General features: G+C 37.8%; 1 protein-coding gene across 3 annotated transcripts in view; it reads right to left on the bottom strand.

Annotated features, from left to right (window-relative positions):
- The window catches only part of SRBD1 (S1 RNA binding domain 1), a 227,035-nt gene that overhangs the window by 194,546 nt on the left and 11,555 nt on the right, over positions 1–20,934 (bottom strand). For all 3 annotated transcript variants that reach the window (XM_061155487.1, XM_061155488.1, XM_061155489.1), the window contains exons 4-7: positions 15,216–15,596; positions 6,488–6,654; positions 2,522–2,639; positions 1,348–1,486 (exon numbers count right to left, since the gene is read on the bottom strand). In XM_061155487.1, the coding sequence (XP_061011470.1) occupies positions 1,348–1,486; positions 2,522–2,639; positions 6,488–6,654; positions 15,216–15,596 (805 nt within the window). The remainder of the gene's footprint in view (positions 1–1,347; positions 1,487–2,521; positions 2,640–6,487; positions 6,655–15,215; positions 15,597–20,934) is intronic.

Below are 20,934 nucleotides of genomic sequence, written 5' to 3'. Positions count from 1 at the left end.
TAAAACATACCATCACTGGGCTCAGATAGTCTCCACTGTGGCTTACCTCAATGCTTGGTTATATAGTTGCAGCTAACATTAAAATACTAAAGTTGCAACCATTTGAAAATATAATGGCAAATCCACATTAAAAAATTAAACTTGAATTTTACTTATTTCAACCCATTTCTAAATTCAAATAATACAAATTTGCTTTTTCTTATCATCACTGCCCTTTTCAATACAGATACTAAGGTGTGCGTATTTGGGTATGAGCAGATATTCATGTTTCCACAGACACACATACTCAATTTTTCCAACTGCAAATCCGTATTTGCCCAATTACTTAAAAAAAAAAAACACAGGTTTCAGTACGCTGCTCCTCTACAGTTTGGTACATCCTGCAGATTTTGTTATCAGAGACTGCCCCCTACAGACAAATCTCCCAGCCTAAAGAACAGAAGGTCAAAAAGAACTAGAATGAGAGTAGGGGTCACCTGAGCATCAATCTCCCCATTCAATCCTATCAGAGCACTCCTTGATAAAAGCCACCACTCTTACTTAAAAAGCTCTCACTTCAAGGCTCATTTTGACAATAAAACCAATACACCTTGACATGTATCATTTGTCACTTTTCTTGGGTTTTTCTTAGAAATATCTCTCCTTACCCCATTCCTCTTTCATCCTCTGCTGTACACGTACACACACTGAGATAAGAAGATAGACTTCAGAAAATGACAAGCATTTTACTCATGGGGAGCAGACGTGTGGGAGCAGGACTTTCTTTTACAATTCATGTCTGTCTGAGTTGTTGAAATTCTTTCTAAAGAGTAGATATGACTTTTTAATTGTAAAATTTGTATAAGTTTTTAGAAATAGGATAAAGGTTTTAAAAGAATATAGGAGTATCTGTATAATCTTGGGTGCAAAGGGAATTCTTTAAAAAGAAAAGGAAAAAAAGCAATTATCTTAAAAGAAAAGATTAATAAAATTGAAAAATTAACTATGATAAAACTAAGACTCTTTACCAAAAAATAGCATAAAGAAAGTGAAAAGAGAAGTTACAAATTGGGAGAAAAGATCTGTAACACATATAACTGAGAGAGAATATCTAAAAAATACTCACAGATTAATAAGAAAAAAGAGAAACCACACAACAGAAAAATGAGCAAAAGACTAGAACAGGCAGTTTATCAAAAAAGGAAAGCTAAATGACTAAGAAAGAGATATACTGGGATTTGTTTTATTAGAATAATTGGCCCTTTATATGCTATACTATTCTTTTCTATTACTTAATTAAACTATTTTTTAACCTAAGTTTTCAAATTAAAAAAGAAACAGGAGCAACCTCTTTAAACAAGGAAGTACCTTTCACACTGGGTCTAATGTAAGAGAGCAGATTCAGCTCCCCTGGATTCTCCAGCAGTGTCCTGGCTGCTCCTTCTAATCCCAGCTGCTTTGCTCTCTGGGCTTTGGTGCCTTTGCTACCAGTTTTATATGGCGCTGACTAGGGTAAAAAGTCAGAAAACATAACAAATCAATCAATTTTAAAAAGCAAAATTAGGACACAAAATGAGAGGCCATGCAAGAATGCTAAAGACATCCTCTTTTCAACTCTTCTTCCTTCAGAGAGGAATTAATACTAACAGAATACAAGTTGTATAAAAAGTTATTCCTTATCAAATGCTTTATACTTTCCTACATGCTCACAGTTGGCTATTTGCTTGGATTCATTCCCTTTACAAACTCAGTGCTTGGAATGCAAGGACTACAAGTTCTCAACTCAAGCAAGCTCCTCTAAAACATGTCCACACACAATGCTTCTACTTCTGAGTACATATTCACTACTCAACCCACCTCCACCTGGCTTCTCTTTCCATACACCTTGCTGAAAGTGGTATCACAAAGATCCATAATGATCCCCTAATTACCAAATAAACATTTTTCAGTCCTTATTTTGCCAAAACTCCCTGCTATATTTAATTACTTAACCATTGATCATTACCTCCTTCTATGACTCTGTCTCAATCCTATGGGTACCTTATCTCCTGACTCTCTTCATTACTTCTCTTATTATTCTTTTCATGTCTCCTTCTTAGGCTATCCCTTCTTCCACCCATGCTTCAAAAGTCAGTGTTCCTCGATGGTCTACCCTGACCTACTTACCCTATGATCTTTCCTTGAGTGAAATCTTCCATTTTCACGGCTCCAAATACCAACTACATGCTGAAGACATTCACATCTGTGTCTCCAGTGTAACACTCTCCCTCAAGCTTCTCACTCCTGTTACCTACTCTTTTTCCTTACTCAACTGGGAATTTCTTGAACACAAGGAATTAGTCATCTTTGTAAACCCAAGTGCCTAGCACACAAAAAAAGGCTTAAAAGATGTTTACTGAATAAAGACTATTTTGTTGAATTAAATAATGATGGTGGCTGATGACTCTGTGGCTTTTTATTTCTAGCTATTCTTTAACTATAAAAAGACACAAATTATAATATATTCAGGTAGGTGTTCCATTAAATAAAAAGGGTTCCTTACCACATGTTCTAGTTCTTCAAAAGTCTTACAGTTCAGCAAAGCTTTTAGCAGGCACTCAGACATCTTCCCCTCCTTTTTAATTTTCTGGATTGTACTATGAGCCTTCTTTGCAACAGCCCTGAAAATAAAAATTTTTGTAATATATAATAATATTGATATTATGGGCTTCCCTGTGGCTCAGCTGGTAAAGAATCTGCCCACAATGTGGGAAACCTGGGTTCGATATTATATTGATATATTATATTCTAACACTCAGATCTCATTTAAGTTTTACCAATTGTTCCTATGACGACTTTGATACTGAATTCAGCTAAGAATGAGTTTTATGTAATTGCTATGTGTCTACAATCTCCTTCAAGATGAACCAGTATTTTAGTCTCTCCTTGATTTTCAAAATCTTGATATTTTAGAATAAAATATTATTAAAACCTCTCATCCTATTTTATTACTTGTTATTATTTATAATCTCTGTCTAATAACGGTACTGCTAAAATGACAGACAGAAAGTTAGAGAGATGTTAATATAAATTAGTAAAAATGATTGATGGAGAACTAAACCTACTTATGAAAAAAAACCCAAAGGCAGAAGATTTTAAGTTAAACAGGAAGAAATATGCAGTCCTTCAATCACACTTTTGTGTCTTTTACATGCCTGATAGACCAAGATTGCTTTCAGAGACTGAAGTCTACCAGGATCACTTTGACAAAAGGCCAAGGATCCACTGACTTGCATATAAGGGAGAGGCGAGGCATCTTCAGAGGAAGTTTACTGTCCATAACCATAATCATTTTTTAATTCACTTTTTTAACAGGGACTCTCAGTAAGAAATATATTTTACCCTGCAACCCAATATATACACATGTAATTTCATATTCATTAGGTTTGTGCAAAAGTAACTGGGGTTTTCAACCACGAATTTTAAATCATTATAACTAGGCTCAAACACATCTTTATTAATCAAAATAGGAACCATTACAATCAATACATTTTTAACAATGAGAAATAAGCTTGCTCTTTTGTGCAGCATAAAAATCTGTGCTTTGGGATTTGAAAACTCTCAAAAAGCATTTTCTGTTTCCTGCTGGTTGTGGAAGCATTTTCCCTGCAAAAGTTGTCAAGATGCTTAAAGAAGTGGTAGTCAGTTCATGAGAGGTTAGGTGAATATGCTAAATGAGGCAAAATTTCATAGCCAATTCATTCAACTTTTGAAGTGTTGGTTGTGCAACGTGCAGTCGGTTGTTGCTGTAGAGAAGAATGGGGTCCTTTCTGTTGACCAAAGGCAGATGCAGGCATTGCAGTTTTCAGTGCATTTCACCGATTTGCTGAGCATACTTTGCAGATGTAATGGTTTCACTGGGATTCAGAAAGCCGGAGTGGATGAAACACCACCAGACAGGGACCATGACCTTTTTTTGGTGCAAGTTTGGCTTTGGGAAGTGCTTTAGAGCTTCTTCTCAGTTCAACCACTGAGCTGGTGGTCACTGGTTGCTATGTAAAATCCACTTCTCATCACACGTCACAATCCGATCAAGAAATGGGCCATCGTTGTGCACAATAAGAGAAGACAACACTTCAAAACAATGATTTTTTAAAATTCTTGGTCAGCTCATGAGGTACCCGCGTTATCAAGCTTTTTCACCTTTCCAATTTGCTTCAAATGCCAAATGACGATAGAATGGTCAACGTTGAGTTCCTCGGCAATTTCTCATGTAGTTTTAAGAGGATCAGCTTTGATGATCCTCTCAACCGGTCGTCATCAACTTCCAATGGCTGGTCACAACGCACCTCAGCTTCAAGGCTTTCACCTACTTTGCAAAAGTTCTTAAACTACCAGTGCACTACACGCTCATTAACAGTTCCTGGGCCAAGCGCATTCTGATGTTGCGAGTTGTCTCCTCTGCTTTATGACCCATTTTGAACTCAAATAAGAAAATCGCTCAAGTCTACTTTTTTGTCTAGCATCTTTTCTACAGTCCAAAATAAATATAAACAGTAATAAGTCATCAGCAAAAAAACATAAAGTGAGAAATGCACATTAAAAAGATGTATAACCATAACCACATTTATAAAGAATGTATTTCAATATCAAAGAGTAAATTTCAACAATGCAAAAACCAGTTACATTTGCAGCAACCTAATAATAAAGTTATATAAACATATGATAGCTTCATTAAACAATATTTACCTTTACTACAGAAACTGCACTCATATTTCCTATTCTCTATTTCATTTTTGTTAAAGTGGTAATGACCCACTAAATTAGTTTCACTACTGATTGATGAGTAACAGTTAACACATTGAAAACCATGCTCTAGTCATAGAAAAAAGCTTAAGAAACACAGATACCATACCTAATTACCAAAAAGAAATCTCTGTATGACATAAAAAGATTTTCTAAGTCACTACTAATCAATGCCACACTTAGAGAAACAGTCCTCTGCTAATATTTAATGTATTCCTTTATTAACAGATGCCCAGAAATTGAATTCTGTTGCAGCTGAAATGCTTTTTAGAGAAAAAGAAAATAATCTTGACATACAGCTCCTATCTGTCCCTCACTCAATAAAAAACTAATTGCTAGAATACTTTTAATTTTTTTAAGAAAACTATTCCTGCTTGTTTGTGACACTTTCCCCAATTTCACACCCCTTAATCCTTAAACTTTCTTCATTACTTTGCCTTCAACCAGAGAGCTTACTTCAGAATTTGTAAACTGCTGGACTTCTAGACGTGGTCTATAGATGATTTTGCTTGACCTACAAAATTTTTTACATCAAAATTCAGATTACTAGTTTTTCAAAAATGGGAAGATCCAGCAATTTGAGTAGAGAAGACTGCATACTATGATCTGCTGGAGATAAGCAGTGGTTGGCCCTCTTAAACAGAATCTGTCATCTCCGATTTGCAGCCCTTTGTGCTTAATTATATTAGACTAGCCCTGGAAGATCTGACTCAGAAACCACTTGATTAAACTGTCATTTATATTTCTGGGTTGGCTAATTGATTCTGTTTCTCAATGAACTATAACTTCCCACATATTAACATTTGAATCCTCCTGGTACCAAAAGAAATTCCACAAAAGGGATAGAAATGTTAGTGAGATGCAAGTCCCTTCAAAATTATTAGGCTTGTTCTATTAATAAAAATAATCCTTAGCACTCTTAGAATGGCTTGATGGTAGGATTATATCCAATTTAAATCAGATCCTTGTTAGAGAACACAGGTATCAACAACACAGCACCTGGCATGTAGGATACATGTAGTAAATAAATGAATGGGGAAGAGTGTTTAAATAAACTCTACTGAATAATACAGTCAGATACTTATAGTCTCTGGTATGCTTTTTTCTGAGTTCTTACAATAAGTCCAGAGGAATAATATTTTTAAACGGTGTTTTCCATTCTATAAACAAGTTACAATCCACTACCATTAAATTACTATAAAAGAATACTTTTATATCACTTTTAAATTCTTTTAAATTACTTTTAAAATACTAGAAAAGGGAAATATACATTTTTCCTAGCAAACTTGATACTGTCAAAGAACTCTCCATTTAGTAAGTTATTAAGAGGACAGTTTTACAAAAGCTATTGAAGATTTAGATGAAACTGTATTTTCCTGAGTTTCCTGCTGGTAATTCTAATTTTGCCATTATGCAAAATCACTTCTGTGAGAGAAGATGACATTCAAACTCACATTAATAATGCAAACCACCTTCTGCAGATTCCTGCCCAAGCTATGCAGGAACACAAGAGCAGCGGGGCTCTGAGTGCCTCAGTAAGGAACAGGAAGCTGGCTTCCTCTCTTCGGGGGGGACTGACTATACTCAGATCACAATAACTCAAGAAAACAAAATATTGGAACTGTTAAAACATATTATCATTCTCTTTCTCACTGTTTCCCCTCATTGGCTCACATACCCTCTTTCCCCTTACACAAAGCTCATCCCTTCCCAGGTTTCTTACCGTAGCTCCTCTAGAGTTTGTTGAACTTCTCTCAAGGAATCAGCATCAAGATTATTAATAAGCTCTTTTCGATAACGTATAATGAAGGGAATTGTGTTATCATCATTAAAGAGACGAATAATATTGGCACAAACCCAAAGCTCAACATCAGTTCTCTCAGATAAAACCTGCAAATTAAGCACATCTAGTGATTTAAAACCCTGAAAATTAAACATCTGTATTATAACATATGGTTTAAAATATAATATGAAATGTTTTCCAGTCACTTAGAAAGTAACTGCTGTGGTTTTAAAGAAAATTGCATGAAATGTAGAATATATATTGATAATCACATAATAGACATTTCACTAATTCAATGAAACCCAATAAAAACCACTTTGTATCATCCAGATTCTACAGGGCTCAATGAGATATGCATTTTTAACCTTTCAGGTTGGCATCAAAGATTAAAAAGTTGGTAACTCATTGTGTTGGCATAAATGATGGGAAAAGGCACTTTCAATTATTGCTAATGAGAAAGTATAATGCTATAACCTCTGGAGGAAGAACAATCGGCAGTATTTATCAAAATTTATAATGCATAAACTCTATGATCCAGCAATTACACTCCTGGGAATTTTGTTCTGACATATTCATACTTCTGGAAAATGATACTTATTTACAGTGATATTTTTTGAAGAACTTTTTCTAGAATGGTAGAAGTCAGCAAAAACCAGTCTACAATGGGGAACTGGTGAATAAATTATACACCCTTGGAGAAGAACACCATGAACTTACTCTTGTATGAACTGATATGGAATGAATTACAAGAACTTGGAACACGGCTTATTTGGGGGAAAGGTAATTGGTTGACTTAGAGCTAGGGCGGGAAGATCCTTCTGTGTCTTTGGCATTTTCTATGATTCCCATTTACCACATATTCAAAATAATTATTTTTTAAAAAGTCTATAGGTCTCAGCAAAAGGTACATGTAAGCAGAAAAGGTCAGAGAAGTCAGCCTGGAGAACAGAAAAAATAAAATGCAATTTCAGTCACTGTTTTCAAAACCTAAGCGGATTGTTAAAATAAAGCATGAAAGGCATAAGTTTTATTATTATTTCAATCCTACTGCTCGAGATATGCCAAAAATTAAAGAAAAATTCAAAACTTATTGAAGAATTGTGATTATCAACTGGCCGACAAAATCAAGGCAATATATAAAACCGACTACATTTTGAAACAACAGATGAAATAAATGGCTGAATTCCAGAGACTATCAAGGATACTTTCATTCCTCTGTGTACCTGAAATCCTTAAGCCTACATCTTATGCATTCTGATCAATTAATACCATCTCTCTGGTGAGAAAGTCAGCTTCATATCTCCAACCCTTGCTCTCTTTTGCATGAGCTCTGGACTTATTTTAAGTAAGTTACCTGATGTATTCTCTTGAAAACCTATTAGGCACCTCAAACTGCATTCACAAAAGTATTATTCTTCATTTCTTCCCCACAGCCCAGATTGTCTTTTACTGTTCTCCTTCCAGGCTTCCTAGGTAGCACAGTGCTAAATAATCCACCTGCCAATGCAGGAGATGCAAGAGACATGGGTTTGATCCCTGGGTCGGAAAGATCCCCTGGAGTAGGAAATGACAAGCTGCTCCAGTATTCTTGCCTGGAAAATTCCATGGACAGAGAAGCCTGGCAGGCTACAGTCCATGGAGTCGCAAAGAGCTGGGCACGATTGAGTAGCTGAGCACAGCACACACTCTCCTTGTATCCACTCCAACCCCATCGATGCCAATCTCCACAAAACAGTAAAAGTTACCTTTCCAAAATACATGACGGATCATGTTACCTGATTAGTCAAAACCTTTCAGTGATTCCCATAGCACTGAAGATTCCAAAGTCCCTACCATAACCCAAAAAAATACTGGCCTCCTCTCCAGCCCTCATCTTACCCAGTCTTCCCCTCATTAGAAGCCAGCCCCAGTGGGCTGCTCCTAGACCAATGTTCAGTTCTTAGAACAAGCCCAGCTATTTTCCTCTTCAGAGGCCTTCATGTGGCTGCTCCATCATTCAGAAATGCTCCTTTTGCTTGATATCATCCCTGACCCCTACAAAATCAGATATATCAGTATTCTCTCTTTGATCCTTGTGCCTTGTTTCCTATTCCAGCTCACATCACTTTATGCCACAGAAACTTTCCAGGATGCTGTGGTTATCTCCCTCAACACCACCTCCCCGTCATGCAGCAGCTTTTTGGCCTGAGCACACTTGACCTCAGCTCCACCCGCACAGCACTGTGCTCATCAGCCAGCTGGTTTAGACTCACACTGGCCAGAGTGTAGCCAGAGATGAGTCTAGTCCACATGCAGCTCAAGATCTGGCCTAGAATGCTGGACCTATATACATGTCTTCCTCTGGAAAAACACAGTTTGTACCAGTACAATACTGAAGCTGGCTGGTAATGCTAGGAGAATCATGGACAGACTGCTGCAGTGAACTCACTGAACTTTCAATGTGTCTTCTTCATTGCTTAAGCTAGTTTGAGATGTGTTTTCTCTCACTGCAACGAAAAGCATTCTAACAATGTCCTCAGTATCGCTATGTACTCCCTATCTAGTTCATCTAATGTTATCAAGGAAGCAAACTGAACTTCTAAAATGTCTGTCCTTTCCCTTCAAGCTCCCTTTCTGCTATTATCTTCTTTTATCCAAACCACAGAGCAGTTTTTTCGTTCTCTATGTCTTCCACCCAACCTCTCTGCACTACTACTGATTATGTTTCTAAAATACATATATAAGTCCCTTAATTTTCCCCTCTTTTTTTTCTTTTGAACATAAGCTCCACTGACTTTTATCTAACTACTAGTAAAAGTCAAATCACTGTAGCATAGCTTTAAAATTCCTTCCCAAGCTTGGCCCCAAATTTCAGGAATAAACAATCTAGAAGGGAAGATAAAATGTTAATGTACATAAGTACAAATAAAACAGAATACACCAGGAAATAAGTGGTGTAATGTTTTCAGAGAAGAAACAGATGTCTCTGGTGTAATCAATGCTATAGGGGTAGCATTTCAGTTTGCCCTCGAAAGGCCAAGTTCTGAAATACAGACATAAGCCATGAATATGACAAAAACAATCATTACTTTGGAACTGGGGGATTGTTAGGATCCATGGGTTCTCACTAACCTGAACTAGCCAGACCCGCATCTGGATAGTACTAGGTCCTAACAAATCCAGAAGTGTCATGTGTATTAAGGGAGCATATGTCGCTGCTTATGCAAATCTGCTTCTTGAAATTAAGGAGAACAAAACTTAATATAAGCAGTCACAACTTTGGGGCTTCCAAATCATCCAATTTCTTCTGTCTTAACTTAGTCATTTATTTTAGCTCATATTATAAGCCAATAACCATACCAATTCAGTAATAAAATGTAAAAAAACAAGTCCCTCTTGCCAAGAAACTTCTAAACGAGAAGACAGACAGACAAGCAGACAGTTAAACTACAAAGTGATGTGTACTCTGACAGAAACATACAGACTGTTTGAGAGCATGTGGAAGGAAGAAGCATCTACCTCTGCAGAAATGGAAAAGCAACAAAGGAATGACTGTATCTCCAGGCAGCCAAACTGGGGCAGGAATTCTAGGGACCGAGAATAGCATATCAAAGGAACTGATGAGAAACCACCACACATTTTTTAATTTCTATGCTCAGTAATTCTATGCTCAATGTTCAAGGGGTACTGAGATGAGTGAGACATGGAAAAGTAGAAGGGCCTAAATGGTGAATTCAAACAAGTATGAACTTTATCCTATATTCAATATCAAACCATCCAGTTCAGTTCAGTTCAGTCACTCAGTCATATCCGACTCTTTGCGACCCCATGAACCACAGCACGGCAGGCCTCCGTGTCCGTCACCAACTTCCGGAGTTTACTCAAACTCATGTCCATTGAGTCGGTGATGTCATCCAACCATCTCATCCTCTGTCGTCCCCTTCTCCTCCTGCCTGACTGATCAATTTCAGCTATTGAGTCAACCCTCCTGGAAATTCCCTTGACATTCTGTAAGTCACTGAGATCTGGGGACCAGAGGCAGCGGTCCGCATGAGCTTTCTAAACCAGCAGCATAAACATCATCAGGAAACTCTACTAGAAGTGCAAATTCTTGAGCCTCATCCCAGATCAGATGAATCAGAATCTCTGAGGTAGGGTCCAGCAATCTGTGTCTTAGAAAAATGAAGCAAACAACAAATGAGTAAGAGTTAAAAGTAAAGATAAAATTTTCAGACTGGTTGGGGTAAGGCAGGGAACTACGATAGTTTTTATTTTTAAACTGTTAACACCTTTTACTTAATTTTTATAGTTAACTAGTGGATAGGAATGAGAGTAAAGGAAAAAGGAAAAAAGGAAAGCAGTCTCAATATTTTTTTAAGACTTAAGTAGAGAGGCACTTTTGGTGACTACCATTTTAAGCTAACACCTGTATAGGGCTTATTATGTTCTACAAACTTTTACATATTCAATATTAACTCATTTAAACTATGTGAGATAAATATGATTACTATTCCCATTTATATCACCAACTCAACAGACATGAGTTTGAGCAAGCTCCAGAAGCTGGTGGACAAGGAAGCCTGGCGTGCTGCAGTCCATGGGGTCGCAAAGAGTCAAGACACAACTGGGCAACTGAACTGAACTGATTCCCATTTTACAGACATAAAAACTGATGTTCAAAGAAGTCCAAGTAAATGGCCAAAAGTCCCACATGCTATTTTACCTCTTCAAAAATTTGATTTGTGGGCAAAGCAAGATGCAATTCTTCAGGCAAAAGTACAGATTCATCAAGTTGTCTCACTTCTCCTGAATCCCACTGCAGAGGAGCCATGGTGCTGTCATACTGCCCTCTGGTGTCCAAAACCCCGAACAAGACGGCCTTCTCTCCAAGGGGACTGAGAATTTACTCCTCCAAGGCTATATTCCCAGCTTCTCAGTTAAGAAAAGAAAACCTCTGGGTATCAACAACTAAACTATTGCTTTAATAATCCAGGCAGCATCTGCAGTTTAAAAGAACTTATATCTAAATTAAACAACACTTAATGACTAGCACTGAGAGAAAGAATTTTTTATTCTTTCAAAAATCAAACCAGCAACTGGACACATCCCTTCTGAAATGCTATTACTGCTGTTCTCTTCACCCTAACCTATTTACTTTATTACATCACTTATTTTGCCACACAAATAAGTTCCCTAAAGACTGCAAAAGGAAAAATTATGTATGATTTTAGAAGTCAGAAGAGTGGTTTTAGGAAAGGGGACACCGGATTGAGAAGGGGTATAAAGAGATTCTAGGCTGCTGGTAACGTTCTGTTTCTTGATCTGGAAGCTTGTTACACGGTTACATTTTTGAACACTCATGAGGTGTATACTTTAGTACAATTTTCTCCATATATATTTCAGAAAGTTTGTTTTAAGGCCCATAATAAATACCTCAGCTAAATTATAAAAAAGCAAGGGTCTATCCAATTGTTTTTACTTAATTCCTCCTAACGAGTGACACATGCTTAAGTGTAAAAGTGCTGTGAGAAAGTTACCTAGACAGTCGTCTCCTTCCTGTCCCACTTCTTCCCCCTATTCTGTCACCCTGTGGTCTTCTTCACCTACATATTTCCACATCATCTCTTGCAAGAATGGGGAAAATGACTAATAAACAGGTTTTGCTCACTCTTCTTCCCTAATTTAGCAAACATTACTAATATATTGCATATGGCTCCTCTACTCCCACCTCCCTCAAAATAGACTACATAATAGCAATCACCATTTAAGAGCATTTAATTTTCTCAAAAACTGCTTGTAGCTAGTCATGTCTTCAAATTCTTATAAAGGTTATGGCATTCACAATATATTTGCTTAATGATGTAATATACTTTAACAAGAACTAGTTTCTTAAGGCAACCACACATTTGCAGTTTGCAGAAAAGCGATGAAGTAAGTTGTTTCTCCCAGAGGAGTCTGGTGATACCAGAACCTGATTAGGAAATAGATACAAAGTGTATTTCTAGGTAAAGTCCCTCCCCAAACAAGATAGTGATGCTCCTGAAAAAGCTATGGAACTTTAGAGTTGACTGAACTGAACTGAAGAGTTGGAAAAAAAAAAAAAAAACCACCTTGAAAGGAAAAAGTTAAGAGGATCAAGATGTCATGATGAGCAGGGTCCATGGTCCTTAAAATGAAGGAAATATAAATAACATTTCCCTCATGTTCAAGACTGAATAATTCCTATACAGTTAATTTCCATCAACCATTCCTTACTAATGAGGTACTTGTCAGAACTTCCCCAAAGAACTTGGGCATACATTTCATTTTGTGGCAGTTAATATATATACCACAAGCATTTCATTGAGTCTCACTCAAATGTTCAAAGCCTTCCTGATTGTCTTGCTGATTGACTTGGCATTACTAATTCTCACTCTGCTCAGCCCGTTTCCCTTTAACACCTGCCACTATTTTCAACCATGTTTGGCAGATAAAATGATTCTCTCTCCTGCTTATGGAAAATAGTATAGGACAGGAAGTCCACACATATGACAAGATTTAAAAGTGATTCAAGGTTAGACAAGGATGACTGTACTGGTTAAATCTTTTAAAAACCCAAACAAGTTAAGTCACACCTAAAGTTCCCCAGGCAATTTTCCTAAACCCATCTAGAAAATGCTGAGCTTACTAGTGGTCCTCAGGATGCTTAGCAAAGGTCGCAGCTGAGGCAACCACTTCTCCCAACTCAGGTGCAAAGGAGTGGCACATTCTGAGAACAGGCGTGTTTGAGCTGCCAAAAATCACTATTAATATAAGGAGAAAAAATGTTTAGAATTGAAAGGAAAGACAAGCACATTCATACCACTCAGATAATATGGTCAAAGGCCATAAATAGTTCTAGACCTGAAAGCCTGCTTCCAATTGATAGTCAAACATCACATGGACATTCCTGCTACAGATATACAGATGAAACTTTTACCCCTGGCTGCTCTTCTTCCGCCACTCACCCTTTGGCAGTTGGGGACCTGTTCTCACTGTACACTTTTCCCTCCTCACTAGCTAAAACTAATGGTAAATGAATTGTGCAGCTGTCATCTCCCACCTTTCGTAAAGAAGCAGGGAAATCTGATCTACCAAGAGAAAACAACAACTCAAACAGAGAGGGGGTGAAAATGGGTGATCATGAAATCTCTGAAATAGAGAAAATCAAGAAAATGGCTTCTTCAAGTCCTCAGTTTTCCAATTTCTGGTTCAAGGCCTTAGGAGACTTGATCACACTTCGTCCCTTGCATTCTTCGAAAGGCCCCTGCATCCTCTTTTCTGCTTAAGCTCATTAGAAGCAGGATTCTATTACTTGTAAACAACCGTCATAAGTAGGGTTATTTTCATTTCTTTTACACAGATTATGAGATATGGGTGTGAAGCAGAGTTTCATAGAATAACTAACCCTTGACTTCATTTTGCAAAACTTATTTCCATAGTTCAAGAGACTTCCTGCGCTTTGAAACCTTCCCCCTCCTTCCTACTCAGGGTCAACCAGTAGAGGTAGATCTACGTCAACAGCAGAGATAGGCTGAAAAGTTAAGGAGAAGAGAAGGGAAGTGGGACTCACCCACCTGCCCCTGTAGATCTGGGCTGGAACCAAGGGATCTGCATGTTAAGAAAGCCTTCAGGGTAAACCTGATGCAGGCTGTTTTAAATGTCTTTTTAAAACATTTCCTTGTAGGCCTAAGTGAAAAAAAAGAAAAAGAAGGCATAGAAAGGAGCCTAATTATGCTGTTTCTCAATTTTGGACTGTTCAGGAATGAGACGAAAGCTATAAGGCAACATTCTACTCCTTAATGAGTCACAGAGAAGAAAAATCATAATTAAACGTTACTGGCAATGTTCAACTAGTAGGTAATAGAAAAGGCAGCATGGGTAAAAAGGAGTTCCTCTGAAGAGAAAGGTAACACACAGACGATTCCAGACTGAGAAGTGGTATTTCCCAGCAGAGGCACTGGGCTCCAGAGCAGCATTTCCCAGCAGAGGAAGGAGCACTTGTCAGAATCACCATGGGTCAGACAATAAGGAGGGAGGTGATCCCCATCCACCCTGAGGGGTACTGCTATGATTAAGTCTGAAATGTTCACAGAGTGTGTGGGGGTGGACAAAACATTGAGAATCACTGTTTAATGAGTCACTCCTCAGGTCTTCTCTACCATCCTCAAAGCTAGTCAAAGAAACAAAGAAATATGATCTCTCCTATAGTAAGAAATATAATTATGGGAGCCCAAGTTGGAATTCGGATGGAAATTTCCTTTAAGAAGTTACTAGGCCTGGTTCATAGTGTATTACAACATTACACTAAGAGTTAAGTAGACGTACTAACAGTCAATGACTTAATCACTTGCACTGCTTTTATGGGGAATTACAGTCCAAGTACAAAGCAAAAACTTACCAAGGAACTTAGGAGGGCCCAATCTGTTTAGGTGATCTGTCTATAGAATACACGTTCACTAGAACACCATGGAAAGAAATCTACTTTCCTGAGGTCACAGCTTTTAACTGAAGAATTAATGACAATAAGCTATAATACCAAACAACGTACCCAAGAGCCAAAGCCTACAGGAACCACTGGCAAAAGGGACAAGGGAACTCCCAGGCCTTCCCTCACCCCATCCCAGTCAAAAAGAATCAAACTGAAGTGACAGAATAAGGCTGTGCATACCTGTACTATGTCCCAGTTCATTTCCACATCCTCAATATTACTGGTATTTGCCGGAAACCTGACAGGCTGCCCCTGAGGACACGTTTCCGTCTTCACTTTCTTCAAAGGGGACTGACCACATGTAAAGTCGTCTTTGTTCTCCTCTTCCTTGCACCCACCTTCCCACATGGTGCTAGTGGACGGCATCTCTATGCTATTATTTCTGCTCTCTAAGCTGCTGGCTTTGTTGGCTTCTTCACCAGTTTTCAGCTTTTTAGTCCTCCGAGCTGAAGGTGACTGAGCTGAATTTTTCCGTTTTGTCTTTGCTGTTTTCAGAGTCTGCCCAGTCTCCAATTTGTTTTTGTCTTCTAAATCAACATCAGCAATAGCGATAGAGTTATTCTAGCAAACCACAAAGAGAAAGAGAACACACGAGAATTAAAAGATTAAAAAAACCAATGGCCCTGGAATATTATTTAGCAATGAAAAGGCACAAATTATTCACATACACAGTAATTTGAAAGAATCTCAAGGAAATTGTTGAGTGGAGAGAAAAAGACTATCTCAAAAAGTTACATACTGTACAGCTGTATTTATATAATATTCCTGGAAAAACGAATGGTTACTTGGGGGGGTCAGAGGTGGGGGTGGAAGTTGGGAGGGAGGTGGGTGTAGTTACGATCCTTGTGGTGATGGAACTGTTCTGTGTGGTGGATACAGAGACCTAAACATAGGGTAATACTGCATAGAACTAAACACACATATACACATAATGCATACAAATGAATACAAATAAAACTGGAGAAATCTAAGTGAGATCACTGGGATTTTATCAATGTCAATATCTTGGTTGTGATATTTAACTATAGTTTTTCAAGATGTTACCATAGGGGGAAATTGGATAAAGGGTACATAATATCTTTCTGTATTATTTTTTACAACTGCATGTGAAATTACAATTATCTAGAAATAGAAGGTTTAATTTTTTTTTAATGAGTAAAGGAAAGGTATACACCTGGCAGAAAAAAACAAGATTTAAAATCTGCAATCAAAAGTCAACCCTTTATGAGAGAAGAGTAACACAGGCTCACAAAGTTCAACAGGCTACACCTGCCACCCGCTTTGCTGAAAGAAAATATGGCAGGACAGCAGGGTAGTATCAGGCATTTTTTTTTCATAGGAGTCTGCAGTGAGGTACACACAGCTGTCCAGGGGTTATTCTCTGGACCACCCACCTGTCGGGAGACAGCTCAGGAATGAAGCAATGACATCCAGCACTTGTTTTGACACTAGAGTGGGAAATAAAATACAGACCCTGCCCAATGGAATTTTCAATTTCACAAGCTAGCCTGTTTTCAGTTACCTGAGTGAACCAGATGGCACAAACTCGAACAAAAAAACTGCTCCCGAATTAAATGTCAGTAAATATTCACTTTCCTCTCCTAGCAGATATTTTTTCCCAGAATCACTGACGACTGAAAATACTAGAAACTACAAACCATGCCCTCATCCTAACGCCCACCCATCACCACCTAACCTGGAAATTATATACATTCAATAGCCCTCTCAGTATTGCATTTGTAACTGGAACAAAATGGGTAAGAACAGAGGTACAAAAATAGAATTTCCCCCAAAGTCCATAAGAGCTGATAATAACCTGATCAAATTAACTGACATAGCTAAAGAAGGAATATGTCAATCATACGAGAGTTCTCAGCCCCAGAGGAACAGAAAAAGGAAATCTGTAAAAAGCAAGTATGATGAGCATTCTAAGTAATGCACAAAGAAGAGAAAAAGTCAGAAAACAGATTTTGATTAATTTGGTCCCAATAGTAAGAATGGCGTCTTGTGAGATGGATACATCAGACTACCTTAGATTTATGCAGTTAAAACATCCAGTTCTTAGTGTGACTAGCTGAGTACCTTGACCACATTAGGTATTCAATAAACCCAAAAAATTTATCTAATTCTCCTAATCTGAGCCCATACTCATCAAGTAAATTTCTGATTATTATTTAATTCTCTACTTACTTCAACCTGTCCTATGAGAGACAGTGCTAGTCACAGGAATTTAACTCCTTGTGATGGTTATATCAAAACTATGCATTATTAAACCAGCACTCTGGTCTTATACAGGCTTCCCTGATAGCTCAGTTGGTAAAGAAGCCACCTGTAATGAAGAAGACCCCAGTCTGATTCCTGGGTTGGGAAGATCTGCTGGAGAAGGGAAAGGCTACCCACTCCAGTGTTCCGGCCTGGAGAATTCCACGGACTGTATAGTCAATGGGGTCGCAAAGAGTCAGACACGACTGAGGGACTTTCACTGGTCTTATAGACTCTTATGAGCACGGCTGGTATAAAAACATCCGAGATAGAATGGTTCCTGAGATGCTGAAAAAATTCATGTTCCTGACTTAGAAACCCAGTTCTATGACTTACTATCTGTGGTCCATGAGCAAGTCACTTAACATCTCTTTCCTTGGCTTTCTCGTCTATATAACCAAGATAATTACAGCACCTGATTCAACAGGTTGTGAAGATTAAGTAAAATCATACAAGTGGACTGTTGAGCATATTGCCTAGCTAATGATAAGTAATCAAATATCTGCTGATACCACCATCATTTCATGACTACTACACCCAGACCAATTCCCAGGAGAGAGAAAAGGAAGTAGCTGAAGAAATAAAGAAAAAGGAAAATGACTTAAAGCTGGGGAGTTCAAAATAAGAGAAAAACCAACAATCATAAATCAGATACTTAACATTATCTTCAAGTACTGGAATCTTCAAGTAAATTTTATCTAATGTTTATCAGTGTTGCTCACAGACACGAGACCCTTTCAAGAGATCTGCAGGTTTACAACTATTTTCATAATAATGTCAAGGCACAGTCAGGATGGCTGCTATCCAAAAGTCTACAAGCAATAAATGCTGGAGAGGGTGTGGAGAAAAGGGAACCCTCTTAAACTGCTGGTGGGAATGCAAACTAGTACAGCCACTATGGAGAACAGTGTGGAGATTCCTTAAAAAACTGGAAATAGAACTGCCATATGACCCAGCAATCCCACTCCTGGGCATACACACCAAGGAAACCAGATTTGAAAGAGACATGCGCACCCCGATGTTCATCACAGCACTGTTTATAATAGCCAGGACATGGAAGCAACCTAGATGCCGACCAGCAGACGAATGGATAAGAAAGCTGTGGTACATATACACCATGGAATATTACTCAGCCATTAAAAAGAATACATTTGAATCAGTTCTAATGAGATGGATGAAACCGGAGCCCATTATACAGAGTGAAGTAAGTCAGAAAGATAAAAACCCATACAGTATACTAACGCATATATATGGAATTTAAAAAGATGGTAACGATAACCCTATATGCAAAACAGAAAAAGAGACACAGATAGACAGAACAGACTGTTAGACTCTGTGGGAGAAGGCGAGGGTGGGATGTTTAGAGAGAACAGCATCAAAACATGTATATTATCTAGGGTGAAACAGATCACCAGCCCAGGTTGGATGCATTAGACAAGTGCTCAGGGCTGGTGCACTGGGAAGACTCAGAGGGATTGGGTAGAGAGGGAGGTGGGAGGGGGGATCAGGATGGGGAATACATGTAAACCCATGGCTGATTCATGTCAATGTATGGCGAAAACCACTACAATATTGTAAAGTAATTAGCCTCCAACTATAAAAATTTTAAAAAAAGAAAAAAAAAGAGAAAATGCAAAAAAATAAAATAAAATCAGCACACCACAAAAAAAAAATAATAATAATAATGTGAAGGCACCTGACATTTCACTAATGGTACAAGAGCAATGGTAGCAAAAACCAAGACCGTGCACCAAGCTGTACTAATAATCACTGTTCCCCTCACTGTCACACACTTGCAATAAAACTGTCAGTGGCACTTAAGAATGAATCAGTATAAGTTACTAATTTTTAAAACTTCAATCCCTGAACACACACCTTTTTTGTATTTGTGCTCTGCACTGAAATGTACGTAAAGCACAAGTGTTCACATCAGGACTTCTGCTGCAGGCCAATGCATACTGACGTGCAGTGGTTGTCTCATAGTAAGTCTGTGAACCAGTATTTTTCCAAATGTTATTGTTTAGTCGCTAAGTCATATCCAACTCTTTGTGACCCCATGGACTGTAGCCTGCCAGGCTCCTCTGTCCATGAGATTTCCCAGGCAAAAATGCTGGAGTGGGTTGCTATTTCCTTCTCCACAGGATCTTCCCAATGCAGGCACTGAACCCGCATCTCCTGCACTGGCAGGCAGATTCTTTACCACTGAGCCACCAGGGAAGCCTCATCGTTTGCCTAATGACCAACGCATAATGTTACAAGATCATGCATGGGTAAAAGATCCATTCAAATAACACAGACCAACAGATTTCAATGTAATAGAATACAGGGTCGTTACAGGTTCCACAAAGAAACCTTTTAGAAAGTACCACTTACTGAGTTTGTATATAGTATCAAACATCCACAATTATCTAAAAAGGCTATTACAACATCACTTACTTTTCCAAATACATACCTGTGTAGAGGCTGGGATTTCTTTTTTATTTAAATTATCTTCTATCTTCTATACATCAGACATTAAAGATAATTGCAAAAATGTAAAACAACATCATTCTTTCCACTCATTTTTGGTTGTTTTGAAAATATATACCTACTTTTCATTGAAACATGTTATTTGCATTAACATGAAATAGGTTTAATAATATTTTTTAATTAATCAATTATTTTCTCAATTTTAATTTCTAATATGGTATATATTTACAGATATAAATCACATAAGCAAAAGTCCCTTGGGGTCCTTAGTAAGTTCTAAGAGTGTAAAGAAGTCCAACGACCAAAAATTTTGAGAAAAGGTGAATCCAAGCATGTCTAGATCAAAATACAGATCAAAACTATATGGCAATATTGCTCCATTTTTAAAGCTTCTAAGATTCTACAGCCTTCCCCAGTGACATACTCAATCTTAACAAACCATGAAAATATTTTTCCTCCTTATATTTAACCTGAATCTTTGACAGACTGAATAATCACTGTACATTTTCTTTCACTTTCATGGGTTTTTTAATCACTCTTAACACTTCAAATGGTAATTAAGTAGCCTATGACTAAACCCAAAACTCCAGGAAGAATCTGACCATTCTTCTTTATACTGTCTCTGAAAGTCATAAGCTGTCTAAATCAAAAAAGTGATTCATTATCTTTACCAGTTGAATCAGTCAGTAGGCCTTGGCCTTGACCGCCTTATGTTGTACTGTGTGAGCTTGACAGCTAACTGGAAAGGAATATGGAGTCAGGGAAGGCTTCATTTAAAACTAGATGTAAAAGACCATTTTTATACTCAGAAGAGACTGAGGAGGAAAACCTGACAAGAGAAAAGAAAGGAGATGACAGAGGGAATAGAGACCCTGTGCAAGAGTGGATGAGATCATAAGCCCACAAGGCAAACCCATCCTTGGCAGGAGGAATGACACTTCCTCTATGGCAACAGGATAGAAGGTGAAAACAAATATGAGCAGATCATTATTTAACTGGTCATTATGATTCAATTGGTCTCAGCTGGGTCATGGGAAAATGACAAATATCACATATTCTCAAATAAATAAAAGGCAACGGAATCAGCTGAGTGAGAGAAGGGACAGGAACTGAGAAAGTTTTAAGAAAAGAAAAAAAAGTCAAAAATCAAACTTGCTGGAAAAAAATA

This window comes from Dama dama, chromosome 11 (genome assembly GCF_033118175.1).
Source record: "Dama dama isolate Ldn47 chromosome 11, ASM3311817v1, whole genome shotgun sequence".
Classification (NCBI taxonomy): Eukaryota; Metazoa; Chordata; class Mammalia; order Artiodactyla; family Cervidae; genus Dama; species Dama dama.
Note: the sequence above shows the minus strand (reverse complement) of the source record. Positions and strands in the feature narration are given on the sequence as shown.